This window comes from Mauremys mutica, chromosome 16 (genome assembly GCF_020497125.1).
Source record: "Mauremys mutica isolate MM-2020 ecotype Southern chromosome 16, ASM2049712v1, whole genome shotgun sequence".
Lineage (NCBI taxonomy): Eukaryota > Metazoa > Chordata > Testudines > Geoemydidae > Mauremys > Mauremys mutica.
This window is the reverse complement of record NC_059087.1, coordinates 7,236,403-7,260,360: the sequence shown is the minus strand read 5'-3', so window position 1 is coordinate 7,260,360 and position 23,958 is coordinate 7,236,403. Positions and strand designations below refer to the sequence as shown.

Genomic DNA, 23,958 nt, shown 5'->3' with positions numbered 1-23,958 from the left:
CCAAGTCTGTTTTCGTTGTCCAGACGTAGTGAGAATTAAATTATATAATTAAAATATTGTATTGATCTAAGCTGGAAATGTTTAAACCTGCTAATGTTAAACCTGTTGTTTGTAAAGTGATGTCTTAAAATATACAGTTCAGTATTAAATCTTTATTCTTCCTTTCCAGGTGGCTATGGTGGAGGTTCAGCTAGAGCCAACACATGTCTACCCTCCAGGTCTCTTGATAGCTTTCAGTGCCTGTACTACTGTGCTTGTTGCTGTTCACCTCTTTGCTCTCATGATAAGTACCTGCATTCTTCCAAATATAGAGGCTGTTAGTAATGTGCACAATCTCAACTCTGTAAAGGAGTCTCCGCATGAGCGTATGCACCGACACATTGAGCTCGCCTGGGCATTTTCCACTGTCATTGGGACTTTGCTCTTCCTTGCAGAGGTGGTGCTGCTGTGTTGGGTGAAATTTCTTCCACTGAAGAGGCATCCTCTTGTTTCAGTCCATGACAACAATTCTACCATCACCCCAGGAGAGGCAGCAGCCATTGCCTCAACATCTATTATGGTTCCTTTTGGATTGATTTTCATTGTGTTTGCAGTCCACTTCTATAGGTCACTGGTGAGCCACAAAACAGACAGGCAATTTCAAGAATTGAATGAACTTGCTGAGTTTGCACGGCTCCAGGATCAGCTGGACCACAGAGGCGACACCTTGCCTCCTCCTGGCAGCCATTTTGCATAAAACTATATTTTGTATAAAATCCATTTTTTGTTTCTGCCTTGCTATGTTGACTCCTCCCTGCATGAACTAGCTGGACTGTTGATTGATTTTAAAGAGAGATTAAGTACTGTGCTAATTTCTTACAGTAAAAAAATACCATGACATCTTAGACAACTGACATCTGACGAGACTGATGTTGGGGTATGGCTGCACTGAGCATGCATCTCTCATCCTTCCTCTTATCATCTGGATTGTTTCTTTTTAATGTTGAATGGTGAATATATCAGTGCATAAGAGGAGTTGAATTTTAGTCCTCGGTATATGTTAGGTGTGGGAGGGAAGCCTTAGTTCTCTCTCTTTGATGTTGGTGTTGGCTAGAAAGTATTGCTGGTCCAATACATGTTGCATGGCACAATACAAATTACTTGGGACATGTAGTAATTAGCATTTGGTTTCAGTGCTAGTGCTGTGATCTCTAAAAGTCTGATGAAAGGTAAAATTGAGAGCTTTTCCACCTTCCCTTTTCCCACTAGCTCCCCCAATCATGTTTTTCTGCCAAGTAATTATTACTTTACTAATTTCTATGGGGCTTTTTGCCATGGCAGCTATAAATTCTTACTCTCCAGATACCCATGACAGTACTATTGCGATGTGGTCTGATCTGCATCTGTAGGACCGAGGCCCTAACTTTACTCTTCTTTTGGGAAGAAAATACAGAGAAAAGCAATAACTGCTTTAATAGTCATGGGAGCAGATACGTTATCAGAAGTGATAAAATTGCCTGTTTTCATTGAGGAAACATTTTGAAAAGAAAAAATAGATGGAGAAACTACCACTAGAGGTTTTTTTCCCCTTGCTTGAAAACTTGCCATTCAGGGCTTTTCTCTAGCAATAACATACACTGGTAGAGACTTAACCACAGTAGAACTACTGCTATGGTTCCAAACCAAAGTAGCAATTATTTTATACTTTTTATATATTAAATATATTTTTGAATAAATTCTCAGATACAAATGATAAAAGGCGCTTTGTGTGTGTGGGAATTCCAAGTAATTAGCTGTACGTTGATCTTGTTTGGTAGAAAAATCTTCTGCTTGCTCAAGTATTGCATTTAAGATATTAAAATCTTAATTACACGTGATTTTTGCTTCCAGAATGTTGTGGAAGACCATTTATTGCTATATAGACTTATTTATGAAAACAAATTATTTTTATTTTAAGAAGTAGTATTGCTTCTTAATTGTAAGACATGTGCATCTTCTGTTGAATGAAGCTGCTGTTTTAGCCTCAAGCTATTGTGTCAAATTCTAACTTCTTCCTCAAGCAAAAACTCACACTTGACAAGGATTATAGGATTTGGCTTCAACTCTTTCAGAATTTGTGAGACTCTAGATACATTAAAAAATGAATGTTGGCTTTTGGACAGCGTTTCTCCTGCCTTCGCTGAAGGATGGAAATGGGTGGGTTAGTTGGTGAAAAATCTCTTTGAACCCAGAAATTACCAGTTTCTGATATGTTCAGCTCCCACGGAACAGAATTGGGATCTCAGCTCGTAGCTGCTAATATGGAATGTAATCCTGTAATTTTGTGATGGAGGTAACAAATTCAGTTGTGGCCTAATCGAAGCTGTGCCTCTTTGACTTCAAGTGAAGCTGTGGATGCTTATGCCTACATTGAATGTAGTCAATTATACCCAGTCTCTTTAAAAGATGAATTCAACATGCTTTACAAATGAAGGTCCTAATTTTGCAAACACTAGTAGTACTTACTATGATGAGTAGTCTCACTTGCATCAATGCAACTGACTTATTAGTGCAAGCACTACACCCAGTAAGATGAATTGACAAGACAAAGTGCAGTTTATATTCTGAAAAATTACTTTAAAAATTGTATCCAAGTGCTGTGGCTATATCTGAGTGACATATTTGCTCCTATTGTGCTCTGTTCACAAGCAAAAAATAGTTTTTGAGTTGCCATCCCCAAAAACTCCTGGATATGAAAGTCAAACAGAAATTCTCTCTGGTTTTGACATTACCAGTTGTTTTTTTGCAGCTGAAATATAATAGTTGGTGAGCAGAATTCCACTCACTGTTCCACAACTGTTTGTTCTTGGAGTGCTAATGGGATTAAATTAGTAAAAACTTTAGTAAATGGTATTCTGAAATAGTCATGAAAATTTACCAGCCTGAGCACAAAATCCAGTTGCCAATTCTTTACTGAGTTGTTGATAATGATAAATCTAATGATACCTTACTTACCCTGGGAAAGTAGACTTTTAGAAAACTGTGGTAAAGTAAGCATACTGGAGCAAATATCTTAAAGGGACACTATCAAGTTGAAATAAAATTACACTTTTCTGAAAGCCTTGTACTTACAACTTATTTATAACTCTTAAAAATTACTATAGATGAAAGAGGATAGTAAATAAATAAATATTTTTTGGTGTGTAGAAGGGGGTCACTTTAATTGTTTCTCCTGGATTGGTCACTTTTCCCCTATTCTATGAGTCTTTCACAAAGCAACAGCAGAGGAAAACTTTTAAAAATAGAAAATGTGGGTTTGTAAAACTACAAGGGAAACAGGGCACTTATTAATGTGTTTTTAAGCTGTTTGGATTCCTTTTAAATTAGAGCTATTACTATTCATTTTTCTGACCATAACTGCACTCTAAGCCTTTAGGCACAGTTCATGTATGTATTTTCCCCGTTCTTCAGCTGGGGAAATGGACACAAAAGATGTGCCTTGTGCAAGATCATATATTAACTGCATGGCAGAGGCACAAATAAAGACCAGAACTCGTGATGGCAAGTCTGTTCTCTAAACAGTAGAGTGCATTCAATTTTATTCTGATCCCTTGTTTATACTAATGGTATTAAGCATTTACTTTAAACAGTTTAAACACCAGTTACTTTATATATTCTATTTAGATTTAAAATTGAAATAAAACATGCTTATAATTTGTCTTGCCACCAAGACATTTGACAAACTTCTTGTTCTGTAACTGTCACTCATTTTACTCCATTTAGTTACATGGTGCCAGTAATAATCTCAGCTTCGTGAAGATATCCTCTTAAGTGTTCAGTGATTCATCATTCAGAGTCTTGAGTGCAATATGATCCATGGGCTACCAGGTGCAGACAAAACCCTTCCCAGCTCCACAAGTAGCATAAAGAGAATAATGTAGTCACAGTCTCTTTCCCCACTTTAACACTGCTTTATTCTTGGGACTAAGCCTAACCTTGATATTGTTCTCTACTTCCTATTTTTTTTTAAAGGAGGCTCCTACTTAAGTTAGACTTTGGGGAGTCAGTTGAATGAACCCTCAACAAAAATATATCATCATTTTTATTGATATTCAGAAGTGCAGTGTAAATCAGGTGAGCTAATCGCATAGTCACTGATTAATAGTGGTTTTTGTTTTTCATTAATCAGCTTCAGACATTCTGATGTAACATGGCATTTGTGTGCTTTACACATATGAATCCTCAAAGCAGTTCTCTGCAAAAGGTACATATATCTCTTGCACCAGTTTGGAAACATATCTAATGTAAACTAGCATGCCTTCTTTGACTTGAACCTAATGATGCGTACTCTACGGCAGGCGTTTTCAATCTTTTTCTTTGAGCCTCCTCCTCCCCCCCAACTTGCTATAAAATTCCACAGCCTGTCTGTGCTACAACTATTTTTCTGCATGTAAAAGCCAGGGATAGCATTGGGGGTAGCAAGCAGGGTAACTGCCCGAGCCCCATGCCACAGGGGGCCCTCTGAAGGTAAGTTGCTTAGGCTTCAGCACCGGGTGGCAGGGCATTGGGCCGTGTGCTTCAGTCCCATGCAGTGGGGCTTCATCTCACTGTCCTGGGCCCCAGCAAGTCAAATGCCAGCCCTGCTGGGCAGCCCCCCTGAAACCTGCTTGTGGCCCCCAAAGGGCCCCAGACCCCTGGTTGAGAACCACTGCTCTAGGGGGAAGTGACTTACTGAAGACTAGAGAGAGTGAGGTGGTGGTAGACCTAGGCTTATACTTTGCCTTCTATTTACCAGATGTGCGTTTTGATCACACAGAGGGGTTCTCAGGCCTACTTGATGACATTTATCTAGAGCACCAGCTGTTAAGTACAGTGGTGGCTTCTAGTAAGACCATACATAGTTATGAGAAGACTGGGTATTTCAAAACATATTTTTGAAAATTCAGTATAGCTTATTATGGAGTATGTTAGGAAGATCCAGCTTCCCATCTCCCCTAGGCAGGCACAAAAGGCTGTGAGACTAATGGAAACACTGTGATTCCTCTGTGCAGGGAGGACATGCCCTGGGGATGCTGGGCAAGGGCATTCTACTCCCTCCCCTCAGCATCTCACAGAGCTGTCCTCTGCAGTAGCTTACTCTGTGGAAGTGAGGGTGGAGGTGTGACCAGACCAAGTAAACTTCAGACTCTATTGGCCAAAAAACTTGGGGAAATATGGAGGTCTGTGGCTCCTATTAGAGTCTGTGGGTGATAGGTGTGGCTCTCCCAAATGTGGGAAAAAGTCTATTCCGGGCAGCCCCTACACTATCTAGTTCACCTACCAAAAGCCAATTCATTTGGGCTTTGATGGGAGAAACCCTCTTCAGCTGTGACAGGGCATAATAGATAGCTATTGTGATGGGTTGGATCACAGACACTCCCTGGGGTTGCCAACTGATGTGCCAAGACTACTTCTGCCCCTGCTTTCCCTGCCAGCTTGGGACTCCAGGACCCTGTCTTGTTGAGACAGACACATTAGCCTGCTCCAACACAAACTCAGGGTTTGACCCACGTGCCCCAAAGCTGCAGACTTAACTGAAAGCAGCTTAAGAAGTGTTCCTGTCTTTAACACTCAGATGCCCAATTCCCAATGGGGTCCAAACCCAAAATAAATCTGTTTTACCCTGTATAAAGCTTATATAGAGTAAACTCATACATTGTTCACCCTCTATAACACTGATAAAGATATATGCACAGCTGTTTGCCCCACCCCCAGGTATTAATACATACTCTGAGTTACATAATGAGTAAAAAGTTATTTTATTAAATACAGAAAGTAGGATTTAAGTGGTTCCAAGTAGTATCAGTACAAAGTGAATTACCAAGCAAAATAAAATAAAACCCTCAAGTCTATGCCTAATAAAGTAAGAAAACTGAATACAGATAAAATCTCACCCTCAGAGATGTTTCAATAAATTTCTTTCACGGATTGGACACCTTCCTAGTCTGGGCACAATCCTTTCCCCATGGTACAGCCCTTGTTCCAGCTCAGGTGGTAGCTAGGGGATTTCTCATGATGGCCACCCCCTTGTTCTGTTCCACCCACTTATATATCTTTTGTATAAGGCATGAATCCTTTGTTCCTCTGGGTTCCCACCCCTCCTTCTCAATGGAAAAACACCAGGTTAAAGATGGATTCCAGTTCAGGTGACATGATCACATGTCACTGTAAGACCTCAAGCCTTCATTCCTCCCATCCTGACTCTCAGAAAGGCCTGCTTGCAAACAGAGCCATCCACAGTCAATTGTCCTGGTTGATGGGAGACATCAAGATTCCAAACCACCATTAATAGCCCACACTTTGCATAATTACAATAGGCCCTCAGAGTTATATTTAATATTTCTAGTTTCAGATACAAGAATGATACATTCATACAAATAGGATGAACACTCAGTAGATTATAAACTTTGTAATGATACCTTACAAGAGACCTTTTGCATGAAGCATATTCCAGTTATATTATATTCACTCTCATTAGCATATTTTCATAAAATCATAAAGTGCAAGGTCACAGCTATTACCTCCCTTTCAAACTGAGCTAGAAAATACTTCTGTAGGATTATAAGGAATTTCTTGTATGAAACCTGCAGCCTTTTGGATCAAGACTAGAAGTCACTTTGGGAAGAAATCGTCTCCCCGTAACTAAATGGACGTTATTGTAAACCTGGCACTTATAGGTAGTGTTTTGGGAATGGCTGTTTTGCTGAAAAATGACCTCTTTGTAACACACTACAGTATGTCAGTCCTGTGTCTGGCTGCAAACCAGCTTCCATCTCACATTTTCATTTAATTTTTTTAAATGGTGTTCAGTGCAGCATTAAAATGATTCTTAGTTCCAATAAAGCTACCTCTATGTACATAAATTTGCAAACTAAATTAATACTCTTGGGATGTATAAAAGGCAAGGTCAAGCAAGCCCATATAAAAACTCTAACTGCATCCACCAGCAGAATGCATCTCTTTCTGCAATACCAAGCTGACATCTATGCCAGCACATATGTCCATTGACCCGTCTGTACTAGTCTGTTTTTAATTTGAACAGTAGCACTAGCATTACATTGAGTTAGTGCTGTGGTTTGAAGAAAATAAAAATACAGACCTTCCAGAATGACTTTAATTCAGAGTGCCATGACTTTAATTCTTGTGACTGGAACTTGAAAGTATGGATAGAGTGTGCTTGGCTTTCAGCCCACTTGACCATGGCCATCTGGTATTAAAAGAGCCTGGAAATTGGTTTACAATCAGACATAGGTTTTCTATAATATAGTGTCAAAGGAGATCAACACCTACTTTTAATTTATACATGGACAGAATTATTTCTTCCTATAAGGCCTCCCCAGCTTCTAAACTCCTGAGTAAAATGGATCCTGTCCAAATAGAAATACAGAATGAAGTGTACATTGTGGCAGTTTTGAGGAATTAATTAATTTCTTGAGACCAAAGTGGCTTCGGTGCTGCTTCTCTGCTTTACAAAACACACCGTCTCATATACCATGGATCTAAAAAGATGATTCAAATGAAGAAGTAACAATGAGTCTTGTGTTCTTTTCTCATATCTTTATCAGCAGCCTTTTCTCATTCTTGACTGTCATCAAGCATTGCTTGGGGCTCTTCTAAAACATCATCTGGATTGGCCAGTTCAATCTAAATTAAAAACACAAATATTTTACGCAATGTAATTAAAGAAACTCAGGATTTGTAAACACTGATTATTCAAGAGCTGCTGTAGAATCTCCCTCTTAACTGGACTTTAATTTATCCTGAAGTCTTTCACTAAATACTTGAAAACACTTTCTATGCTTTCCTAATTTTATGATGACAGCAAGTGCCTATCTATTCTTCTTCGAGTGATTGCTCATATCGATTCCAATTAGGTGTTTGCGTGCTACATGCACGGCCATCGGAAAGTTTTCCCCTAGCAGCATCCCTTGGGTCAACTGTGGAGCCCCCTGGAGTGGCACTTCCATGGCGCTCAATATATGACGTTGCCGACCCAGTTCCCCCTGAGTTCCTTCTTACCACCCATGATGGTCATTGGAACTGTGGCGTCTTGCTTAGCGAGTTGTCCAAGTTTCCCTAGCTTGATTCTGATAGCTCCAGCATGGCCTTGCCAGCACTGGTACACCACACTGCTGGAGCTGTCGGTGGACATACTGGTCACGTTGCCTCTTCTCCCCAACCTACTCACTCAGGACTACGGTCGCCTCTATCATCCTAAACTATGGTCTCTCCACCTCACGGCCTGGAAGCTGCATGGCTGAACCCCATGGATCTTCTGTGTTCGGACCAAGTAAGACAGGTCTTGCTAGGCAGCAGGAAGCTCTACGCTAGAGCCACATATCTGGTGAAGTGGAAAAGATTTTTGTGTTGATGTGACCAGTGCTGCACCCTCCTCCCCTCCAGGCACAGGTACCCCTCATTTTGGATTACCTCCTGCACCTGAAACAGCAAGGTCTGGCGGTGTCCTCCGTAAGAGTTCATCTCGCTGCCATCTTGGCCTTCCACCTGGGTGCGTCTGGCTGCTCTGTCTTCACCAACCCTATGGACGGTCGCTTTCTCAAAGGCTTAGACCATCTATGCATTCAGGTCCATCAGCCTATCCCTGCCTGGGATCTTAACCTGGTCCTTTCGAGGCTCATGGGGCCCCCGTTTGAACCACTGGCCACGTGCTCCCTCCTGTATCTTTCCTGGAAGACAGCTTTCCTGGTTGCCATTACATCCACAAGACGAGTCTCTGAGCTGAAGGCCTTCACCTTGGACATGCCTTACGTGGTCTTCCACAGGGATAAGGTACAACTCAGACTGCACCCGGCCTTCCTCCCCAAGGTGGTGTCAAACTTTCACACCAGCCAGAACATTTTCCTGCCTGTCTTTTACCCGAAACCTCATGCTGGTCCCCAGGAACAACGGCTGCATTCCCTCAATGTCCGCAGAGCCCTGGCTTTCTACATCGAACGCACTAAGTCATTCAGAAGATCAACCCAGCTATTTGTAGTGGTAGCGGACCAGATGAAAGGCCTCCTGGTCTCCTCTCAGAGAATATCCGCCTGGATCACATCCTGCATCTGCACTTGCTATGAGCTGGCCAGGGTGCTGACCCCAGCTCTCACCGCACACTCCACTAGGCCACATCAGCAGTGTTCCTGGCCCAGGTGCCTGTCCAAGAAATATGCAGGGCAGCGACTTGGTCCTCAGTGCATACCTTCACCTCATACTACGCAATCGTCCAGCATGCCAGAAACGACGCGGCCTTCGTAGAGCAGTGCTACAATCTGCACTCCTTCACTCCGACCCCACCGCCTAGGTAAGTCTTGGGTGTCACCTAATTGGAATCGATATGAGCAATCACTCGAAGAAGAAAAAATGGTTACTCACCTTTTGTAACTGTTGTTCTTCGAGATGTGTTGCTCATATCCATTCCAAACCCACCCTGCTTCCCCTCTGTTGGAGTAGCCAGCAAGAAGGAACTGAGGAGGCACTGGTTCGGCAGGGTCATATATTGAGCACCATGGAGGCACCACTCCAGGGGGCTTCACAGCCGACCCAATGGATGCTGCTAGGGGAAAACTTTCCAATGGCCGTGCATGCAGTGCGTGCACACCTAATTGGAACGCATATGAGCAACACATCTCGAAGAACAACAGTTACAAAAGGTGAGTAACCGTTTTTTACTTCTCCTTTTACTACCTATGTATAGGCTGTGTGGGTGCTACCTTAGCAAGTACATAGTCTAGACAAAGTATAACCTAGGCCTGCCACAGTGGTTTGCATGATAGATGTTGACTTGTAGATCCTGTTAACAGACTAGAGAGGAAAAATGTGGTAAAGTCACAGGCATATTTTTGACAACAGGGGAATTGTGACCTATTTGTCTACAGTCAACAAATGGGGACTGTCTCTGGCAGTGGCTAGTATCAGTTGCTTCTAATGAAAGTGGAAAAAAACTCAGCGTAGAAAATGATGGAATAACTTGCCTACTGGGAAAGTTTCGTCCTAATCCTAGTCAATTAGTGGTTAGTTTATCCCCTGAAGCATGAGGGTTTATATCCCCTCTTTTAAAAAAAATCCTACTTAATGTAACTGAATGTCATCATCCATATAAATATCTAATTCTTTTTTTAAATTTATAAACACCAAATTACACAGATTAACTGTTGTGGAAGAAAGCTGTTTCCTATTACAATTAATTATTTTTATGCTTCCATTGTTCCATTATTCACCTCTAAACTAAACATTACCAGTAATTTTAATGTTTCTTCATTATGTCTTTCTGTGCCTCAAACTATTTTTGTCATCTGCCTCTGGACCCTTTCTCTATTTCTCCTCTATCCTCTTTTCATATAGGATGATCAGAACTGACCACAGTATGACAATGTTCCATGGCTTTGTATAACCTTTTCAGTATTTTCTATTCTATTCCTTATACAGCCTATCACTTTTGAATTGTTTGCTATAGGTTTTCACTGTGTTGTCTGCAGTGACACCCAGGTCTGTCCTCAGTGGTTATAATTAATTAAGAATCAAGCAACGGGGAAGAGTAGTTCCATTTATTTCTTCGAATGTGCATTGCCTTGCATATGAGTCTTTAATTCTTTAAACATCAGGTTCCTCTGATGTTTCTCTCAATCTCTCTAGTTTTAAGTAATCTAAATAATTCTGTGCCATCTGCAAGTTTTGGCACTTCACTGTTCACTCCCTTTGCCAGGTCATTAATAAATATAGTAAACAACACTGGTGCTGGTGCAGAATTTTAGGCCATCTCTAACCCTTTGTCAGGCTGAAAATTGACCATTTATCCCTGCTTTTTGGGGTTTTTTTTGCCTCTTAGCACTGGTCTACACTACGAGTTTAGGTCAAATTTAGCAGCATTAGATCGATTTAACCCTGCACCCTTCCACACAATGAAGCTGTTATTTTCGACTTAAAGGGCTGTTAAAATCAGTTTTGGTACTCTTCCCCCCAACGAGGGGATTAGCGCTGAAATTGACCTTGCCGGGTTGAATTTGGGGTAGTGTGGTCGCAATTCAACAGTATTGGCCTCCGGGAGCTATCCCAGAGTGCTCCATTGTGACCGCTCTGGACAGCGCTCTCAACTCCGATGCACTGGCCAGGTAGACAGGAAAAGGCCTGCAAACTTTTGAATCTCATTTCCTGTTTGGCCAGTGTGGCAATCTGCAGGTGAGTGCAGATCTCATCAGCAGAGGTGACCATGATGGAGTCCCAGAATCGCAAAAGAGCTCCAGCATGGACCGAACAGGAGGTACGGGATCTGATCGCTGTATGGGGAGATAAATCTGTGCTATCAGAACTCCATTCCAAAAGATGAAATGCCCAAACATTTGAAAAAATCTCAAAGAGCATGAAGGACAGAGGCTATAACAGGGACCTGCAGCAGTGCCATGTGAAACTTAAGGAGCTGAGGCAAGCCTACCAAAAAAACAGAGAGGCAAACGGCCGCTCTGGGTCAGATGAGCTGCATGCCATTCTAGGTGGTGCAGCCACCACTACCCCACCCTTGTGCTTTGAATCCGTCAATGGAGTAGCATGCAACAGGGATGCGAGTTTTGGGGACGAGGAAGAAAAGTGCTATAGCTATAGTGGAGGTGGATACTTTCTCTTTGTTCATGGAGGATGGGTCCAGCAATGGCTATTAGCCAGAATGGGCAGGGATGGTGTCCCTAGCCTCTGTTTGCCAGAAGCTGGGAATGGGCAACAGGGGATGGATCACTTGATTACCTCTTCTGGTCATTCCCTCTGAAGCACCTGGCATTGGCCACTGTTGGAAGACAATACTGGGCTAAATGGACCTTTCTTATGTTCACAGAGCAGGAACAGAGCCTTGTGTGGATGTGTTATAATTTAATTGGTAGTGAATTTAAATAAATAACTAAAACTGAACATCCTCCTTCAATGGAAAAGCTAATTCATCCAATTACTCTTAAGATGGATCATTAAAGAGGGAGTTCTATTGCATGATCTCTGAGAAGCCTTGAAAGGTACATATTTTTAGTTGTGTACATTGCACTCTTTCTGGTCACAACTAAATGTTCCTTTGCAACTAAGATCTAGACTATTTTTCCATAGTGACCATTCAATGTTTATTATTTCTGCAGCACCATGGGTTTGCCTACTACTTACAGACCTATAAAAAAAGACCAATGCCCCCAAAGCTCTTGATATCTAAACTAGACAAAGGAATGAGCAGAGAAAAGATGTAATATTGGGTTTTGGTGAGGCTTGAGTTGGTCAAGCATTGGTTGTGGTGAGCTCTTTTAACTGTACCAAAGGGAGGAAAAAACATTGCTTTATAGTAACTTTGGTTCTTTGGTATGTGTTGACCACATAGATTGCACTCTTGGTGCACATGTTCAAGATCCTTTGGCCAACAGTGTCCACTGGGGCTGCGCCTAGATGTTCTTGTGCCTGCTCCTCCCCCCCCAAACTGAGCACAAAAGGCAGTAGGCCCAATTGTCCCTCAGTTCCTTTGCCAATACAGAATTCCCCATATTAGTGAGGAAGGAGAACAGGTTGTGGATTTAATGTGGACAACACATCTCAAAGAACCATAGTTAGGGTAAGGCACATAATCGTTCTTTCTTCTTTGAGTGACTAGCCACATGGGTTCCCCTCCTGGTGAAATAGCAATCTTTGAATGGAGGTGGGTGTGAGGAGTCCTACTTAAACAATGACTGCAGGACACCTCTACCAAAACAGGGATCCAACTTGGAAGCTTCTACCAAAGAATAGTGTCTTGTAAATGTGTCGACTGAGCTCCACATAGTTGCCCTACACATTTCAGAAATAGGGACATTCTTCAACCAGGCAGCAGAGCCTGCCTGAACCCTAGCAGAATGAGCAGTAATGTGGCTAAGTAGCTCTAAGTTGGCTAGTTTGTAACATGTTCTTATACAGTTGGAGTCCCATTTTCATAATCTGTGTGAGGATCTGTATTGCCTGACCCTTAACCCTTTCTGCAAAGGCCACAAACAGTCTAGGTTGTTCCTGAATGATTTTGTTCTGTTAAAGTAGTATGGTAATGCCCTTACTATATCAAGCTTACAAAGTCCCCTCCCTGGAGTTGAGTGAGGCTTGGGGAAGAAAACTGGTAAATTAATTAATTTAGTTCATATGGAATTCTGAAACAATTGTGGCTAGGAATTGGGGATGAGGCCTGGGAATAACACTGTTCTAATTAAACACTGTATAAAGGGGACCCACCATAAGAGCCTGAATCTCCCCTACCCTTTGAGATGATGTAATAGATACTAAAGGGGCAGCTTTCATTGATAGGTGGTATAGGGTAAAGGGTGCTAAGGGCTCAAAGAAGGAACACAACAACCTGTTATTATTATACTGAGGTCCCAAGAGGGTGGGGGTTCCTGAACTGGGGAGAAGTGTAACATTGTTGCAAAAGAAGCAAATGTCATTCTGGGATTTATTAGCAGGAGTGTTATAAGCAAGATATGAGAAGTAATTCTTCCTCTCTACTCTGCGCTGATTAAGCCTGAAGTATTGTGTCCAGTTCTGAGTGTCACATTTCAGGAAAGATGTGGACTTGGGAAAGTCCAGAGAAGAGCAACAAAAATTATTAAAGGTCTAGAAAACATGACTGTGTGGGAAGATTGAAAAAAACTGGGCTTGTTTAGTCTGGAGAAAAGAAGACTGAGAGGGGACATGATAACAGTTTTCAAGTACATGAAAGATTGTTACAAGGAGGAGGAGAGAAAAATGGTTTTCCTTAACCTCTGAGGATAGGACAAGAAGCAATTGGCTTAAATTGCAGCAAGGGTGGTTTAAGTTGCACATTAGGAAAAACTTACTAACTGTCAGGGTGGTTAAGCACTGGAATAAATTGCCCAGGGAGGTTGTAGAATCTCCATTATTGGAGCTCTTTAAGAGCAAGTTAGACAAACACCTGTCAGGGATGATCTAGAAATACTTAGTCCTGCCATGAGTGCAGGAGACTGAACTAGATGACCTCTTGAGGTCCCTTCCAGTTCTATGATTTTATAAGTCCCTTGAGGCAAAAGGGATATCCCTGAGCTTTGCTCCATTTGCTGCTTTTTCCCCTAGCTGACTCAGAAGGCTAGGGATGCCTGCCTAAAGTTATTTCTTTAGGAGCATTTAATGAAACCCTCCTCAGACATGGAGAAGAAGGCTGTAGCTAAGGCTCAGTCCTCCCTCCATGCCCCTCTTAGCTAGTGCCCCAGTTGAGCCACGATCCACCCTGAACTCCAGGTCTGAGATCTCTAAGAGACCCCAGTTGTCAATTCTGATCCACTTGTCAAATTCTTCAAGAAGAGGTAGGAAGAAGCATTGCTCCAGAGACAAGTTGAGACATGGGCTTCCCTCTCCAGGAACCTCAGAACTGAGACTAGAGTTGACATGTCTTCAACTCATCTCAAGTGTAGAGTGTCCACCACTGAGTTGCATAGAAGCATTATAAGAGAGGCTTGTCTTAAACCCTGAAGATTTAGCTTTCTTCCATAACAGCTTAAATCCCAGTACCAGGGAGCCTACTAATTACCTAGGGGGAAAAGGGAACAAAAATAGTGTAAAAAAAAAGTTTGAATGTTTTTAAAGGCAACAGGCAAACTAAAAGTTAAGTAGGATTTTGTCTCGCTGCCATAGGCAGTAACAATTGGGCCCACTTCATCGTTTATATCCTGGGTAGGGGGACACAAGGACATCTAGGGCACTGGTGGGGTCTTAAAAGACATCGCTGGCCAAAGGAATCCAATCTTACATGCAATGGGGATATCACACACCATGAGTGAGGAATCCATGTGGACACAATCACTCAAAGAAGAAATAAATACTACTTAGATGGCTTAAAATCTAATGGTGACAGCTGTAATTTGTGCTGTCTGTGAAAACACCAAAGGTTAAATTTCCAAGCAGAGCTACCTTGGGTATTGGATACTGTGTAGGAGTAGGAACTTCTTCTCGTCCAAAGTCAATCATAGTTCCACACTTCGGAATATCTGCTACCCAGAAACCTTCAAACAACTGGCCTTTATTCAGGTAGAAAAACTTTCCTAGGCCATGTTTTTTTCCATCTTTCCATGTTCCTTCATACCGATTTTCATTTGCTGTAATGGGTCAAATAAAGATGTGGACAGACAATGAAAGGGTGCACATTTTCATTAGGTGAATAGAATTTAAACAAATCAACAAAACACAGATAAGTCAACATATACATAAATCTTCTGCCTGGCTCCATCCATAAGGGGAAATCTAATGGAGCAAAAATGTAGACAAATATTTATTTTAAGTGTTGCATTGATTCACTTTACTGTGTTCACATGCATGTTGTATTCACTTTCCACAAATATTCTAAATAAACACATTTAGTGCTGAGGAATAGCAAATTTTAAACAAATGTTGCAGAAAAGTTAGGGAATACAAATTCAGATCTATAATCACAACTATTCACACTGGAATCCTGGCTCTAAGAATTCTCCTCATGCAGTCAGGAAACAGGAAGATATTGGGTGACCTTTGTGTCTAATCAAAATAATCTGAATTTCAAATACTTGTAGTTAACTTCTTGTGAATGAACCACTGTTTAAGAATATGCACAGAAAATGTGATTTGTTCATGGACATTTCATGCACAGAAAATACATTTGTTAGATAAATTACATGTACAAATTATTTGCTCAGCTCTACTGTAGCTCCTACAATTTTTCTGCATACAGAAGTAAGACTCTTTTTTACACAGTTTTATACTCCATATTGCTTAAAACTCAGACCATGATGGACAGGAAAGAGTTCCACCTACACACAAAACAGAGCTGCAAGGAAATGAGAGAGCCTTCACAGGGGTGGCTTTAGATCTGTGATTATGGCAGTCACCTAGGACTTTAGCTCTGAGGGATGCTGGAATATCATAGGGGTCACCATCATGATCATTTCATAACCGACCACTCTTGAGCATCTCTTTCCCAGCTGCAGTGTTTCTGGTCACAACACACTCCCTCCAAAATAATGTTAATTTCTATCTACGTTTCTTATAACACTGGTTGGAGGCACCTGTGGGTCCAGGCGAGCTTCAGCATCCTTTGCATTGGTGGTGGTGGGGACACTTTTGGGCTAACACTGCATAGAACATTGGGGTATTTGGGAATTGTCAGCACTTGGTAAAGGCAACAGAATAGAAAGTGGACCACTCTGTGGTCTTTTGAAGGTGGATATTTAGGGTGATCAGACATCCTGATAAAATCGTGACTGTCCCGATTTTGAGGAGTTTGTCCCGCGTCCCGATCAGAGTACGGTTGGGACGCCATTTGTCCCGATATTTTGTTTCCTGGTCTTCTGCAGCAATTCGGCTGAGAGTCCTTCAGTCGTGGACGGTCTTTGGTGGTATTTCAGCAGTGGGTGCTTCTGTCTTTGGTGGCAAGCTTTATTACCCCCCGCCAAAATACTACTGAAGGCCGTCTGCAACAGAAAGGCTCTCTGCCGAATTGCCGCCGAACTCCCAGACGGGTGAGTGTAAAAAAAAACAAATTCCCACCCCACCCCCCCGTGGCAGTCCCAATATTTTCCCCTTAGCATCTGGTCACCCTATGGATATTACAAAGATAGGTTAGCCTGGGTTTGTAGAAGGGAGCTGGGGATAATGAGGATGGCACATTTAATGAAGTTTCATCCAGCACCTAGATGGCCAGAAGGTCCACTCAGGCTCTGATCCTTTCTGTTCTCTTGTCCCAGCAGCTTGGAGACCCAGTAAGTCATGAGGCTGGCCCTGATTGATAGAATGGGGCTAACACTCAGGATAAATTGAAATACTGGAAGTCTTATCTGTACTCTTTCCATGGCAGTTGAAACACTATTGTTCATAGCCTTGGTCTCTGTTGTACATTTGCTATGGTTTGGTTTAAAATCTTCCTGTAATGGACTATAACTGAGCCAGTAAATCAGTGTGATTCCCTAGTCTAAGATCATCCTCTCCAGGCATTCTGCCAGTATAAGCAATTTAATCTTGGGTTGCAGCTCATCATGACCTCCATTGAAGAACTGCTTTTCTTTCCCCATTGCAAAGCTTTCAGCACGTGGGCATGTTTCCAGAGACTGAGCTGAATATATTAAGCTTGTGGGCATCAAATAATTGTGCTGGCTAATTTTAACCACAAGGAATCCAGCTTATAATCAGTTCCAGGCTGTGACAGAAGTAGCTGGGCTCTGAAACAGAGAGAAGACAGCAGCCAATGACTCAGCCTTGATAGGCTGGGAGCACGTGTAATTGTGTGGGCAACTTAATGACACAAAGGTAAGGGAGGTGTCATTTGATTTGCAAAAATCTACAAAATCATAATTTCAATGGTGTTACCGTCTGCAGGGTCACAAGAGGACATGCTGCTCCCTGGCTCCCAGCTCCATGTCCTCCAGTTGGTGGAAATTTTGACAATACTGTGTCAGAAATGGGTCAAACTGGGTATAATTCTAAAGCCCTTTCTCCCACAAATGCAATGGTACCAAACATGACAAACTGAGAATAATATAGCTATGAAAATTAGAGAAAATGTTTAAAAATCAACTTTTTAAAACTATAACATATATAGGCATGTCAAACCTGAAGCCTTCACAAAGTTAAAAAATTGTGGCCCTCAACTGACAGTACTGTGTTATCAATTAATGCTCAGAACATGATGCCTGATGGTTTAATTTTTTAATGTTGTAGATTACTATAAGTGGGAGGCGTGTTTCAAGTTGAGTTCCCATCATCAGAAAAAGAAGTGGGTCAGTGGTGTTGATTATCAGCTTTGTTTATTATGCCAAAAGAGTTGTAATGAGGCATTGTTTAAGATGTCAGCATCCAGCTAGAAATTACTGGAATCCATCTGTAAATGGTATGTATATAGTTACATAATACACATTATATAACATAACTACAACCCCAAAGTAATTTATTACAAAATCCTTGTTTTTACTTTGGTCTTGATCATTTTTAGGCTTCAATAGGAGATGAAGGGCACTGACTAGTAACTGAGGCATTTAATTTATAAACTAGAGGAGGAGTGAAGCAGATGAGATGTGTGACTTATATATGGAAAGTTGGTTATTGGTGTTTGTCATAAACAGATAGTTAAGGGTTAAGGTCTGTTTTACCTGTAAAGGGTTAACATGTAGTACCTGGTGACCACCTGACCAGAGGACCAATCAGAGATAAGATTTTTTTCAAATCTCTGTGGAGGGAAGCCTTTGTCTGGGTGAGAACTGTTTTTGGATCTAATAGAAGACAGTCATGCCTCCAAGTTCTCCTGGAGTAGTTTCTACTAATTAATAGTGAGTATTAATTAGAAAGGCGAATTAGTCTTATGATTTGATTTCTATATTTGCAATTGTGTGTTTGCTAAAGGAAATGCTTTATTCCTGTTTGCTGATATTGCTTTTACTGAGAAAAGGGGGAGAGGGGATTCTCTCCAGAGATTGATAAGGTTATACCCTATGAGTGCCCAGCTTGGATTCATAGAGATTCTGTATTTTCTTTTGTTCTCTTAATAAATTCTTTCTTTTCTTTGGACTTGGTTAATTCCTTCCCTTGGGGAAATTCAGGGGAAGGGGAGGGGGAAGTGGGCTGCTTCCCTGTGTGTAGAGATTCAAGGCGTTTGAATCCAGGCAACTCTGTCTCCAAAGCAGGCTGGAGAGAGGGAAGAGGGGGGGAGGTTCCTCCTCTGTGAATTGATCTGTGTTCCCAAGGGGGGAAACAGGGGTGTCCCGGCCCACGGAATTGACCGGGTGGTGGCAGCCGAAGGGGAGACCTACCCTAGGATTTTGGGGTGGGGGGAAGACATGCGGGTCCTCACTTTGAAACCGCCCAGTTTCAAGTGAGGGTAGACTCCTGACATGGTGGCAGCGGAGTTTCGATCCCATTGTTAGAAGGAATTTTTTTCAGCTGGGCTACGCTGAAGGGAGCATTCTCTTTTTCTTACTTGTTGCCTTAAGAAAGCTTGGGCGGCGGCACGCAGCAACCCACCGCCTCTCAGCTCTTCTACCCAATTCCAGTTTGTTGTAAAACAAGGACTTTTATATAAGCACATTCTTTCTGGTGGACACCAGGAAGGCCAGCATCCTCAAAGACAGTTGGTAGTTCCAACTAAGTACTGGGACAAGCTCTTAAGCTTGGGCCCTGACATCCCAGGGGGCATTCTGGGGTCAACAAAGCAAAAACAGGTTAAAAACATTCCTTCCACTGGGAGGGGATGGGCAAGCACAATGCCAAGTATGTCCGCTCAAATGCATACAAAGTGTTCTTCAGTGTCAAAAATCTTGTTGTTTACATACTTAGTAGTATATGTAATAGTGCATGTGTTTTGTTTATCTGTTTATGTTACAGTGCTAGGAGAAAATCACCACCAGTAGTTCCCACTGTTGACGATTTGGGGGGCGTGTCATAAACAGATAGTTAAGGGTTAAGGTCTGTTTTACCTGTAAAGGGTTAACATGTAGTACCTGGTGACCACCTGACCAGAGGACCAATCAGAGATAAGATTTTTTTCAAATCTCTGTGGAGGGAAGCCTTTGTCTGGGTGAGAACTGTTTTTGGATCTAATAGAAGACAGTCATGCCTCCAAGTTCTCCTGGAGTAGTTTCTACTAATTAATAGTGAGTATTAATTAGAAAGGCGAATTAGTCTTATGATTTGATTTCTATATTTGCAATTGTGTGTTTGCTAAAGGAAATGCTTTATTCCTGTTTGCTGATATTGCTTTTACTGAGAAAAGGGGGAGAGGGGATTCTCTCCAGAGATTGATAAGGTTATACCCTATGAGTGCCCAGCTTGGATTCATAGAGATTCTGTATTTTCTTTTGTTCTCTTAATAAATTCTTTCTTTTCTTTGGACTTGGTTAATTCCTTCCCTTGGGGAAATTCAGGGGAAGGGGAGGGGGAAGTGGGCTGCTTCCCTGTGTGTAGAGATTCAAGGCGTTTGAATCCAGGCAACTCTGTCTCCAAAGCAGGCTGGAGAGAGGGAAGAGGGGGGGAGGTTCCTCCTCTGTGAATTGATCTGTGTTCCCAAGGGGGGAAACAGGGGTGTCCCGGCCCACGGAATTGACCGGGTGGTGGCAGCCGAAGGGGAGACCTACCCTAGGATTTTGGGGTGGGGGAAAGACATGCGGGTCCTCACTTTGAAACCGCCCAGTTTCAAGTGAGGGTAGACTCCTGACAGTGTTGATTTAACAAAGATGAATCATTGGTCTAACGTGAATTTACATGTATAGCAAAGGTGATATTCTGGTGTGTATGCAATGCATATTAAAGGTATTGCTTACACTTCCTCGCTGCTTTGCTTTAACAGTTTACTAGTATGGCATTCACTTGGGGAAACAATTAGATGAAGACCCACATAACACTGGAGCTAATATTTCCTTCTAAAATCTTCCTGAAACACAAAATCTTCTATCTGAGAAAGATTGGGATTCTTATCTTTAGATTACATGTGGTCAAACTCCAACCAAACCAAAAGTCCAAAATTCTATTTTTATGATGAGACTCTCCCTGAAATTTCCAATTCATACATATTGTGTTATTTCTGGGTTAGTGTTGAACCCTGAAGATCCCCTGTGTTTGTTGGGGACTCATCCCAATGAGCACAGGGCTTTGGAGAGGGACGATGTTTAAAACCATTGATTAACAATCAACAAGAAACAAACAACAAACAAGTTTTATCCCTTTAAAGAAAAGCAAAATAAACACAAAGTCAGAAAAAATAAATACTGGAGAAACCAAACTTCTTGTCAGATGCACCAGTTAGAAAGTGTGTTTGGCAAAGCATTTGGTTTGATCCCAGAGACATTTGTTCTTTACTCATACAAGTAGTATATCCTCTAACCTGCCTTTCTGCCCATTCTGGCAATTTACTACTATTGTAAGCATAAGTTACATGTGTGTTGGCTTGAGACACTCAGAGCTGTACAGGGGTAGCATTAGCTCGCCATCTTTGTGGAGCGAAGAGATAAAACAATGCCATCCAGCAGATGCTCCCCCTCGCTCTGGAATCCAAGACCAAAACTGGCGGGAGAGGTTTGGGGAGGAATCCACACCCCTAATAGGTCATACTTAGGGATGGTGGAGGTATTACCTAGATATCAAGACAAAATGGGGTGCTGGTGGTCAAGACAAAGTTCCAGCAAATGTCTCAAGTGTAGAAGCTGTTGGAACCTACTTAAGCGAAGCATTCCTTGGCCACTGTGTTGGTCTTCCAACCATTGTCCTTCATAGATGGATCCATCCTTGTAGTACATTCTGCCCCAGCCGCTTCTTTTCCCGCTACTCCATTCCCCTTCATAATATTCCAAGTCCGAGTAAAACTTAATTCCATAGCCCTAAAATTAAAAGGTTACAGTTCTCACTTTAACATTCTCTGCATTAAAAACAAACGTCTGGACTCCTGGGTTCTGTTCTCTGGTCTGCCACTAACTTGCTCATTATTATTTGTATACATTACTAATGGCATCCAGACTCAGAAGCTGTTCAAAACAGTGTAAATATGTTATATGTTATGTTTTATAATAAAAGAGTAAAAGCACCAACCCATGTGTGGAAAGGGAGAGAATCTCCAAAACAAATGCAGGTTTGGCTAAGTCTAATACATTATCATTTTAGAAATGCAGAAATCAGAGCAGGAAATAACCTAGTCCTGACTGCGAGGGCCTTTGGCCAATGCAGGATCAATCCCTATAACATATGTTTCAGGAAAATAAAGGACAACTGTCAGGGACAAAGGATTTTTAAGGGACTCCACCTAACAATTCCTGTTACAAAATCTTACACAGGACAAAATCATAAATTTATATCATAGTGTATGATCAAATTGGGTCTTACTGATATACAGACTTGGGCACCAAATAAGGGATGTCCTTTAAAAATGGGGATTCTATGACCCCTCAAGAGATACAGTACCTTTCCTAGTCCCAAGCAATGGACCACTGACTCTTGGGAGACTAAGGATCTCTACTAGATACTAAAGATCCCGGGAAAAGTCTCACTGTCAGAACTTTTATCATTTCATCCCTTTTTTCAGTTTTATATCCTCTTTCCATACCCCAATAGCCTATTGAATCTCTGCAGAGCCCAGGATCCTATGTATAATGCCAATTTGCAGATACACACATAGTTGCATAATTAATCTTTTTGTCAAATAGCCACATAAATCCACAAAATGGTTCCTTCTTCTGCTCCTGAGCTTCTCTGCCCACCATTTTGTCTCCTCCTACCTTCTTTGTTCTGTGGTCTCAGGAGGGTGGGGTGTGTGTATAAGTTTCGATGAGATTCCTGTGCCTCTCCTGCACTGCTATACATAACAGGATAAAGCAAACAAGACATCAGCAGGGCCAAGAGCAAACACTCATTTTCCTGGATCTTCTCTCAGGGCTTGTCTATACAGGGAAACTCAGGGAAGTTAAGACTAATTAACTAATGATGTGAAATTAACATGCATTAAACCCCTCTGGGGATGCTCTCATTTTAATCCCCTAAAATAAAGCAAACTAACTCCACTTTACATCTGAATGAGGAATGCCCACAGGTGTCTTAAATTAACTATTGGTGTGAAGTTATCTTAACTTTCCTGACTATCCCCATGTAGACAAGCCTTCAACTTTGAGGTGGGGTGGGATCCTCCACTTGGCATTATAAATGGGAGAAATGGAACAGTAAGTTCCTCCTCTCCTGCAGTCCAACCTCCTTTCTTTCCTTTGTGTTTTATGAATACTACATAAAATCCAAAAATAAAAAGGATAAAACAACAACAAAAGCAGAAGCATTTCCACTATTAAGAAAGGAGACCATTAATTGGAAAAAAACAGAAAATGTTGGAGAACCAGAATTTGACTGTTCTATTCTAGCACTCCCACTTAATAGCACATTATCTTGTAAGCTGCAACATCAGAAAACACCTACAGTAACTACAACACAACACTTTGAGGAGAAAACAACCTAACAAAGACTGCAGCACAGAAACAGAAAACTCAGTTCTACTTTAGCTCAGAGCAGAGAATCTGCACTGTTCCCTGATTCTTTACCCACCCTAAAAAATCATAAACACATGAAATTCCCCTCAAAAGTTTTTGTGCTTCCCTCCTTTCTTTTTTAAAGATTTAATAATGAATTTAGCACTGTCAAAAGTTGTTGTATTGATAGCCATGGAGAGGGAAGTATTCTGTTTATCCATACAACAGGTACATCAGTCCAAGCTTCATCCATGCTGCCCCCTGCTATGTGTTTCAATCTTGTCATGAAGGGTCTATTTTTTGCGGTGATGCAGTCTCCATAACCTGTTCAGTCCTTAGTGTTGCTTCTGAAGTTGACAATCAGTTTGTGCCAGTGCTAGGTTGTGGTTAATGGACTCCTTGATTAAGGTCACACATTTTATTTTACACAGGAAACACAATGGGTTCACCTGTTATGAAGAGCCAAAAAGCAGTCTCAAAAGGCATGTCCTACTCTGGGGATTCCTGTCAGTCAGAAACATTTACATGATATTGATGAGTTTCCCCAGAGGAATAAAGTATCTTATCTCAGTAGAAAAATAAAATCAGTTCTGGAAAGAATTGATTTTTCTGAATATTAATTTTATTGAGCTTCAAGAATGCAAATGGGAAGCTTTTATATAAGTAAAGGAATAGCAGCATCAGGATGTAATTACAAATCACTCACTGAAGGTCAACCACTCAAAATATATTTTCAAAGAATGAGAAATTAGGCCTCCCTCAAGTGTCTAGAGCCATGGAAGTGCCTGCCATTTAGATATATAAGACAGTTAAATTATTTTAAGATCAGACACAAAGAATAACAGGAGGTTTTCACTAGCAGACCAGGAAATATTTCTCAAAAAGATTCTGCATGTAAGAAGGCTGCAATCATTATTACAAAGGTGTTTTTTCTGTTATGAAGAGTGACCCTCTTTGAAACACTGACCTTTTTTAGTAGTCTCTTGGTTTCCAAAAGGACCCGCGTTAT

The 23,958-nt window shown here is 41.5% G+C and overlaps 2 protein-coding genes across 21 annotated transcripts in view; one reads left to right on the top strand and one right to left on the bottom strand.

The window, feature by feature from the left end:
• ORAI1 (ORAI calcium release-activated calcium modulator 1) overlaps positions 1 to 3,077 on the top strand; it is a 38,681-nt gene extending 35,604 nt beyond the window's left edge. For 7 of the 14 annotated variants that reach the window (XR_006573866.1, XR_006573867.1, XR_006573864.1 and 4 more), the window contains one exon: positions 1,044 to 3,077. Coding sequence is in view for 7 of the 14 variants with exons in the window: in XM_044989690.1 (XP_044845625.1) it covers positions 170 to 736 (567 nt within the window). In the remaining 7 variants the exon portion in view is untranslated. Of the gene's footprint in view, positions 1 to 169 lie in introns of all 14 variants that reach the window. The other 7 variants (XM_044989697.1, XM_044989690.1, XM_044989696.1 and 4 more) reach the window with 2 other exon arrangements.
• MORN3 (MORN repeat containing 3) overlaps positions 1 to 23,958 on the bottom strand; it is a 46,854-nt gene that overhangs the window by 4,127 nt on the left and 18,769 nt on the right. For 6 of the 7 annotated variants that reach the window (XM_044989688.1, XM_044989689.1, XM_044989687.1 and 3 more), the window contains exons 4-6: positions 21,164 to 21,323; positions 14,905 to 15,089; positions 6,372 to 7,641 (exon numbers count right to left, since the gene is read on the bottom strand). In XM_044989688.1, coding sequence (XP_044845623.1) covers positions 7,573 to 7,641; positions 14,905 to 15,089; positions 21,164 to 21,323 — 414 coding nt within the window. In that variant the 3' untranslated portion in view covers positions 6,372 to 7,572. Of the gene's footprint in view, positions 1 to 6,371; positions 7,642 to 14,904; positions 15,090 to 21,163; positions 21,324 to 23,958 lie in introns of those variants that run through there. The other variant, XM_044989684.1, reaches the window with a different exon arrangement.